This window comes from Phoenix dactylifera, chromosome 7 (genome assembly GCF_051530095.1).
Source record: "Phoenix dactylifera cultivar Ajwa chromosome 7, Ajwa_hap1_PhDact_Kaust_v1.1, whole genome shotgun sequence".
NCBI lineage: Eukaryota > Viridiplantae > Streptophyta > Magnoliopsida > Arecales > Arecaceae > Phoenix > Phoenix dactylifera.
In genome coordinates, this window is record NC_143196.1 from 35,680,456 (window position 1) to 35,690,232 (window position 9,777).

The following is a 9,777-nucleotide window of genomic DNA, read 5'->3' on the forward strand; positions in this document are numbered from 1 at the left end:
TGTGCATCAAGCCAATGCTAACTATAGGATCTTAATTATCGAAGAAATTAAACGGCCCCACTTCCACCACTAAAATCTAGTATAATTACTTTTCCCTTCATTTTACGACGCGATGCAATTATCAATCACATATTCTTTTCTCTCTTATTATAATAATAATAATAATAATAATAATAATAATACGAGTTAAGTGATGCCTGTCCACCGCATGCACGCGGACAGTGATAGCATTGTCGATGCACGAACGAAATTAGTGAGACGTTACATCAGCTCTCGGCTCATATCATCTTCAAAGACGCGTCAGGACCTTGGAGGACGCGCTTGCATTCCAAATCTGGGTCCGGTTTGAGAAAGCGGGCGAGGTAGCATGATTAGATGATGCCAATTCGAATTCTGCCAACTCAACGAATGCTGCTTTAATAATCGACAGGCGTCTACTGAAATTTAGAAAATCAACTAATAGTAATATCCCCAATTTATAGGACCTGCGCTGCCTATTGAAAGAGCCGTCTAAGTTCAAAATGAGTGGAATAACACCCCGGAGAGGTGACTGATGTGTGTAACGAGCGAACAATGTACCCAAAAATTAGACAATCAGAAGAGAAAAACGTCCAAAACATTAGACGAGACTGCAGAACAATAGACCCCTCCAAACCATAGGCAGGTTCGAGGATATTAAACACTGAAAAATAGGGGCAATTAAGCCAGTTGGGATCAATATATAATATCTTAATCAAACCTGCAATGCAGTTGCAACGTCCCCGTCAAATATATGATTGTCTTTGGGAATCATTAATTACATCATCGAGGATGGTGCCACCTTGACATCATCCCCGGCGAGAAATTAGTGGAGTTGCGAGTCAAGCACCTCAGTTTTTCTTTCAATCGACATGGCCTCAGTCATCCACATAGAAGGGTGCAGGGAGGCCTTCCATGACACCAAACGGCATGTTCTCAGACGGTCTCCAGTGTCTCTTCCGCTGATTTATGAACCAGTTATTTATCTGCTTCGGGTCCAGTCCCGTTGATTCGGCCAGCGCAACCTTATCAGCTTCCTGAATTTTATAAGCAAAACAGATCAAACTAGTTTATTGCCCTTGCTTCGATAGATACAATTCTTTGGTACTTTCACATGTTAAATTTGGCAATAGACAATCTGTTGCACTCCAACATGGCCGCACATTTTTTTAGAACAAAGCCCGCAGAAATATGCAGGACTTATATATTTAACTCAACATTATGTTAAACATATAGGCCCCGCATATTCTCGGAAATATGCAAGCTGGTAACCCTATTTCTCATCACAACTCCTTGGTGACGGCCATATTGCACCACAGGTATGTTTTTAAGCAGTCTCAGTTTCAGTGCTTGACAAGAAGATGCTCATACTTACTGTTGGGTATGGCCATTTGTAGTGCGCTTCCCACCAGTCAAGCAGCTTCCGCCGTGCCTCCTTTGGTAGCTTTCCTTTCTTCTTCTTCTTTGAGAACTCCCGCTTCAAGCTGCCTAGATAACCGCTGTATTTGCGAAGAAGCTTGTCCTTGAGATCTCTATCTTCACTTTTTGAGTGTAACTCCGGAACCTCTACTTCCCCTCCATTGAATTCCTCCTCCGATGATCCAGCAGTCTCGTCTGTTCGGATGAGACACATTACTTGCTTAGCATGGCTAAGAAAGAATCGTCTAGGTCGACTTGAGATGCAAAAAGAAGCAATTCAGCTGAATACAGAAGCACACATATATAAGATCGACTTTGGAACTGAAAAACAACTTGTTTGGAGGGGCAATCTTTGGCTTGGCTGCACGTACGCTTGTACATATAAGATCGACTATGGATTCAGATCCTTGAGTTTTGAAAGCGGTATATGAGAAACCCTCCACCTCACTCAATCCAGCCACCGAACCCTCCCTCACTCTTTCCCACCATGAAAGTAGCAAAAATTAAACAAATCTGTCGATGTTATCTCTCCACGTACGAAACAGATAATAGTGCATCCATAGTCGGTCCCCATAATTGGAGCGCGTACCTCGGACAGAATCCACCGCAAACACTCATCTGTATCCCTCTTCTTTTTTTTTTTTTGCGGCGGTGCTGGCATTCGTCCCTCTCCAGTGTCCGGTTTCTTTTGATTTTCAGCGATCCATATGAATAAAACAACAATCTCTCTCATTTATGGAAAAACCCTTCGAGCAAGTCTCCTAGCATCTGCCAAGAGCTTCCATATTGAAATTAATGATCCCGTATCTCCCTTCACCTATTTCTCTATCTGTGAGTGTCTCATAAGAAAACACTCCCTGTGAAGAATAGTTTGCTCTTATAAAAAATACGCACTTTTAAACATGCCATCCAAACATAAGCGCCCATATCAACAAAACTTGCGCACGTGAAAGAAAAAAACTCTTTCTGGAGATTAATTAATTAAAGCAAATTTATCACAAAACCTACCATTATTACTCATCAATAATTATGAAATTATTTCCGGTCTTTCAGAATGCACCTCTTAACCGGACCAACGCGCGCAGATCAAGCCATCAGATACAATTTTCGTTTAAGATATGAAAGAGCATTAGATCAGAATATACCTTGCGTCAATAATGCTTCCTATGTAGAATATTATTTCGACGCGCATAATCTGGTATACTTTGCCAGTCCACCTCAAAGAGAGAGAGAGAGAGCGAACGCGACACAAATCTAATAATAGAATTCTCTGGATGCAGCACCGACGGCTCTGAGAGATCAGAACCAAAGAAATTAAGATATAGAGGCATTATAACAGCCTCCACGCCAATGCGAACGAGGAATTTAATGGGCACGGCAGACTTGATTTAACGGGCAGGAGGGGCCAGGGCGCCCCACGGTCAAGGAGAGGACCGGCGAGAATTGCGGAGGCCTCCCCCACCACCATCATGCACTCTCTTAATTTCCCACCGGCACCGCACATAGCTCCGGAACAAACTATTAATGCTTCGTTAGATCACGACGAACAGCACGTAAGAACATAAGCTCTACTGCAAAAGATAAAGCTAAAAATCGGCTTGTATCCATATATTTTCGATGAATGGATACAGATATAAATAAATACTATCATTACTATCAATAATTTTTCAAAATTAATACAGATGTAAATTCAATATAAACTCTATTCATATTTACTTTAAATAGATAAAATACAAGACATCCATAGTTATATCTATATTTCTTCTATCTAAATCTAGATATAAATAGGATGTCATTCAGAAGTAAACCGGATTTTTAGTTAAATTTAGTAATAAAAACTAACATTAATTCTATATGGACAAAAACATAATCTACTATCTAGATCACACACATGATGCACACATAGCTAAGAGAGCTAAGATATATTTATTGAACAAGCATGAAGACTAACCTAATTAAAGATCTGGGTAGGATCGGATTTGTATTAAAAAAATAAAAAAAAAACAATTATTTGCAAAGAAATTAATATAGAATATTAAAAAATAATCATAAATTATCTATTTTTGAAGAGTTTATAAGAAAACACGGATGGAGAGGTAAAGGAAGGTAACCCCAAATAACGCTAATACGACCAGCAAATAATTCTTAAATGGCAAACATGATGGATAATATGGCACCGGCCAAATGGCAATGTGAATAATGCCCGCAGACTGAAGCGCAAGTATATTTCTTGTCCAACACACAAAATATTCGTAAAAAATTCGTTGAAGCCTTCCTAGATTAATCGATACAGCTTACGTTCGGACTACCCAGCCATGGGGAAGCTGCAGTGCCTAGATGATTCATGCTCGTGTCGACTGAAACCAATCCCCGAGAAAGCAAAACCATATTGTAGTTTTGTAGCTACCTTAAACTAAATTACATTCAAAGAGCATTCTATGAAATAATGAGCTGGACATGGAAAGGACGCAAACATGAGAAATCCGGTGCACCATAACCCTGAAGAAAATTAGATGCCAACATGAACTATGGAGGCAAAGTAACATGACAAAACGACCATGGGATGTATGCACGCAGCACAGACAGAGATGCAAGAGAATTTCAAGAGAACGCGTCAGTTCAGAATATATAGGAGAACCAGCCCCGCCCACCTAGCCGCACCGAGCACCTAGCTTGGTTTCGTTTTATCAGAGACAAGACCATGACTCGCACAGCCTGTAACTGATGCAAATCCACACGAGAAACAAATCTATTAGGTCAGCCAGACTAGAAAGAGATGATTTTCTCACCGGGGAACTAGATAGAGAAGTTGCAGCATCATGAACTATAGTGCCTTTTTATCATTATCTCGATCTTCCGTGTTCTTTTCATTGCCAATCTATTGCTAAGAAAGTATTTCAAAATCGACAAGCTAGCTCTTTGATAGGCCTATTGAAAAGCTAGGTAAAACCAACCACCACTTCAGCAAGCAACCGATCACTCCTACAACAACCAAGAACTTGGCGAGCGAGCAAGCGAGCGAGAGAGAACCCGCCTCCACTGCAGTTACCTGGGCACACCAGCCCAAACATGGAACCTAGGACATCTCATTGCTAAGGAAACGTGTATTGTCATGGGGGCTAGCCCCAGTTTACCCGTCCAATGAAAATTCTAACCATTAAAAAAAACAAAAACAAAAACCAGATGGTGGTTACCTGATCCTACTGGGGAGAAAAAAGGTATTCCTTCAATCTCTTAAACTTGATTCTCTCGAATAAAATGACAATAACAATTTTCGAAAGCAGACCTACAAGTCATTTGCTTTTATTGCTTGTTTATGATCCATATATTGCGGTACACATCATAGGTAGAAAATAAGGTTTAGTTCTTTGCTTTTAATCCACTTGTTGGGATTCTAGAGTATCGAAAGTAGAGTCTATGTTTTTCCATTCAACTCCCTTTGTTCTTCTTTTCCAAAACCATATATAGCATATACTTTCTGCTTAAACTAGTGAGATTCTCTTTATTTGAATCAGATTCCTTTAGTTAAAAAAAAAACAAATTTTCTACTATTTTATAAAGATATAACTTTTTAAATTATGCCGGATTTTCTTTCTGATCAGAAGAGATCAAAATTTTTAACGTATCATATAACTTTATAACAAATTTTCTACTATTTTTGAGCTAGTCAAATCCGACCAAAATTTGGTTGGATTCCTCCTAATTAAAAGAAAGTACAAATTTTCAAAGCCGGACAAAAACCAGACTTTGACTTCTACATAAATTTTATTCTGACTTCTACATAAATTTTATTTTTAATTTTTTTATCAGTAACTTCTTTTTTTTCTGATTAGAATTTATATCTTTCTTCTTTAATCTGAGATAGATACAATGCAAAAAAATCCGCGACGATAAAATAGAAAATGACAGATTAGAAAGTCGCAGAAACATGAAATATCCATTGGCGGCAACATTTAAATGCTTGACATGTTTGCTGTTTATGACATCGCACTTCCCATAGAACCTATTCTTTTTTTTTTTTTTAGCTTTAGCATAGAACCTATTTTTCATAGGTTCAACCAGTCTCTGTCATGATTCAGACAACTAGACTTCGTAAAGTACCATCCTTCTACAGGAAATGTATACTAAGAAAACTGAACCAGACCAAACCTGCAGCGACCCACCTGAAATTTCCAGCATTTGTACGATCTTATTAGCTGGGGCACCCGTGTGGCACGAAACTTGCACATAAAAAAGTCTGGAACATCGCAATTATCAAACGCACCAAAAGTTATATGAGTGATCAAATCAAAAAATTTAGGCAGCAAAGCAATACATCTTTTGATTCCATGAAGGCTTTTTTTTTTGCTGATAATTTAGCATTCCCACTCAGTACGTATTCCCTGATAATAAGGAGTGGGGGGGGGGAAACAACTATAGACAAGCACAACGGGGTGGGGGGAATCTAGGCAAACAACTATAGACAAGCACAACGGGGCGTACCAGACCTAAAGGCAGGGCAGCAGGAAAAGGTGGTTTTGTTTTCAATTTTTCCGTCTACATTTACCCACCACATGGAAGAGCATCGACTGCACGAACCACACAGAACCATTCACCGGAGGCAATGGCTTAGCGAAAGCATCACCATGAGGCAAGAAAATAATTAAAAGAAACAACTCTGCTGAAGGAGGACTGGTCTAAAAGCATGGCAGACGGAAGGGGAAAAAAATATTGCATAAGACAGCGACAAAAATTCGGTTAGCAATAAACAACTCACCACCCGAGCGATAAGCATCAGAGATTTGATTATCTGTCTTCGTACTCGAGCCTTGGTAATGCAAAATAAGCATATAATAGTTTAGACCGAGAGTCCAACTCGTCACCCATGGCTCTTTCCGAGAAAGCAGCAGCAGTTCGAACTAATCCAGCTGATTCAAAACCAACCCAGGCCAAAGATGCAAGTCTGTCGAGCAGCAAAGTAGTACTTAAGACAAGACAATTCCGGGTTAAGTCATGCGCTTCGCGACCACGAGCGCAACCAAAGCCACCTACCCGTATTGGAGCGTCGTGTTATTAACGCAATTGTCGCCATGCCGGTATTCACGAAGGAAGTTAAAATAGATTGCAATTAGAAGATTGGACGACTTCCTAGGAGGTTCTTGCCTTCATCGAAGAAATACTATATGATGCTTGGTTTGCTAACTGCAGCCCATAGATGAATATGATGGTCGATCCTTCGCCGATTAATCTCGGGAAGATGGCACCTTCCCGAGGATCCCATTGCCCCAATTTCCAACGCGACGTCCAGGCAAAGGCATCATCATCCCTACATCGACGTAATCCGTTGAAACTCGGACCTAGGTCGGCAAAACCGAACTCTTTATAGAAGACCTTGCATAATAGATCGGAGTAGAAAACAAATACTCCAACGGAACCTATGTATGAAAATATCCAGAGAGGGGGAAAATAGAAAGGAAAAATATGGAACCACAGGCTTTCTTTGCAGGTATGTATTTTGAGGAAAAGCGATACTGACAAAGCAAAGGAGAAGGGTGAAAAGAAGTGGAAGGCAGCAATGCAGGCAGTGAGGGAAACGGGGACTCCCACAGGTGGGGGTGAAAGCGAGGAACACGGGAGAGATTTCAGACTTGAGAGATCCCCACTTGTTGAAACTACTATAACCACAGCCAGCCGACACGTCCCTCTGATTATTCTTTCTTTCGTTCGTTCGTTCCCTTCTTGTTTTTTCTTTTACTATTTTTTGGTCAATTAAAAGGAAAGAAGGAACTCCATGAAAACCGTCTCACCCGACCCAAAACCCAGGCCCGCCGGCAGCGGGGGCGGCCATGACCACCCCAACTTCCCACGTTCTCTTCTCTCCCCCGACTCCGTCCTGCGTCTTTCTGGCCTTCCCTGCTTTTTTGCTAACGTGCGCGAGCTCGTTCTAGCATGCACCACGGAAGCTATGATGCTCGATCATTTCTCCGAGCAAAATAAACAAAACAACAAACACACACACACACATATGCGCGCGCGCGCCCACACACACACACACACACACACACACACACACACACACACACACAGAGAGAGAGAGAGAGAGAGAGAGGGAGGCAGTAGGGTTTCCTGGGGTGGTACCGGAGACGTAGGGCAGGGAGGTGCTTGTCGAAGGCTTGCCGAGGTCGGAGAGCTGGCGCTCGACGGTGTGGAGGAAGGTGATGGCCTGGTCGAACGGCCGGGACAGGTCCGACCGGTACTTTACCAACACGTCGCAGAACGTCTCCTGGAGGATTTTATAAAATATGTATGGTCATATCCTATGAATTGATCATCCCTATATATCTTGTAGGGGAAGATGGTTCGGAGAAGGAGAGAAGAAGAGACCATGAACTCGTCGAGCTCGGGATCGGCTCCGAGGAGGCTCGAGACGGCATTCCGCTTGGCGGTGTCGTTCGCCCGCCGAATCTCGTCCAGGAGAGACGCGATTTCCGGAGGCGCTCCCACCTGTATACGTACATGTACATAGCATGGAAAAGATAGTGAGGCAGTGGCTGCAGAGAGAAATAGCAACTGAGTTTCTCCATCGTCCCACAAGAATCGAGCAGGACAATCACAATTCTGATTCAGAGAGAATATAAGTATAAAAACACACACAAACACATCATGAACTCTTCTCTCCTTTTTATCGTGGAAGATGCAGAAAACAAGTCCGATCAGAAGAGAAAATTTTTTTTAAAAATGAAAATAAAGCAAAAAAAGAGAGAATATAATAACTTTATTTTCGTCCTCTTTCTGTTTGTTTTCGAAAAACAATAGACCGGAGAATACCTAGAACCCTAATTAATCCAGAGGTGCAAAAGAGTCAGCGAAAAGTCTCTGATCGAAGATCGAAGGCGGGGAAAAAACGAAAAGGTTAGAAGACAGCCAATAAGAAAGGAAAGGATGTGTGACGACAGTTTCTGGATATATACTCAAGCAAAGAAGAAACGGATCCTTGTTTTCCCTCCTTTTGAATCTCTTGGCGAAGAAGACTACCTTTTGGCAACTTATATAGGCCTCGAGGAGTTTGGGATAACGGGGGTGGGAAGCGATCCGCGCCTTCATGTCCCCCGCCATCTCCTGCCCTCCTTCCTCCGCGATCGCCGGCGGCGCCCTGTCCCCGGCGGCCGCCAGCAAGCACTGAAGCTCCTCCGCCGACACCAGTCCGCCTCCCGCCGCCGCCACGAAGTGCATCCCATACATTTCCTCCATCGACGCCGCCCGAGAGATCGTGATCGAAGCGACCGCGATTTAGATATTTTCGGAATTTGGTTTATTTATGGATAAAAAGAAAAGGGAAAGAAGAAGGAGGGAGACAGAACGGGAGCGGTTTGCATTTTTCGCACCAGAGTGATGAAATAAAGAAAAGAAGATGGAAGAGCCGACGCCTTTCTTCCTTGATGTTGATATGAATGAATAATAGCATGTAATTATAATAATACAATGCCCCAGTTTAATTAACGTGATTAGCAGCGGAAAGCCGCAGCCCCTCGTTTTTGTGCTCTCCGGCAAACGGTTTTCGGGCCCATTAACTTGGACCTTGAGTCCTGACCACATGCGTGACTCCACCCAACCTGGAATCGGTCGATAAGCTGGCCTCCCGCTTATCGGACGGTTACCTGCCGTCTTCTGCCGCCGTGTCGGAACCCGGTTAGTTGCATGATCGGGCCCGGGTCGTGACGCGCGCCATGGACGGTCCTCGCTCCCGAGTCCGCGATTCCATCATGAAATGTGCGAATCGTGAGGCAAATTAGGCCGGAGTGCTCGTCTGTTTGGCTGTGGACATTATCACCGGCTATTCATACGATACGAGCTGCAACCATCGTAATTCAACAAATTTTCTCGGCATCGATCATTCTGCTGGGTTGATGCCCAGTCGAGGTGAGCGATGGCGGTGATTTTTATAAAACTTATCTATAAACTTATTTTTGGTGAGGAAGCGACGGAACTTACAGCCTTTCAAACTTTTGGACAGAACGGTGCCGGGAATCCATGTACCTACCGTCTTTCATGTACAACCTCTCTCTCTCTCTCTCTCTCTCTCTCTCTGAGTATTATTTGTTTTTCTTTTCTTGGGAGCCCTTTTGCTGCAACCCCATCGCGAGCGGTGATGGATTGGATGGATGGATTGATTGATTGATTGATGGGAGGGGGGAAAAAAAAAAAAGAGCAATGAGGGCATCCTATCCCCCATGTAGACGCATGAGCCCCTACATGGGGCCCGAAATTTACTGGAAACGCCGGCGCGGAACAAGAGGGCTGTGAGGGGTGTCGAGGTCATTTTGTCTTGAAGCGTGGCGAGGCACGGAGCGTGGCGAGGAA

The 9,777-nt window shown here is 42.9% G+C and overlaps 1 protein-coding gene across 1 annotated transcript; it reads right to left on the reverse strand.

The window, feature by feature from the left end:
- Nucleotides 1-630: 630 nt before the first annotated feature.
- Nucleotides 631-8,855, reverse strand: KNAT6 (homeobox protein knotted-1-like 6). The gene is made up of 5 exons (XM_008786794.6): nucleotides 8,452-8,855; nucleotides 7,801-7,920; nucleotides 7,555-7,699; nucleotides 1,394-1,632; nucleotides 631-1,055 (listed from the first exon to the last, which is right to left on the reverse strand). The coding sequence occupies exons 1-5, from the start codon at nucleotides 8,665-8,667 to the stop codon at nucleotides 897-899; spliced, it is 879 nt and encodes a 292-aa protein (XP_008785016.3). The 5' UTR covers nucleotides 8,668-8,855; the 3' UTR covers nucleotides 631-896.
- Between the last annotated feature and the right edge of the window lie 922 nt (nucleotides 8,856-9,777).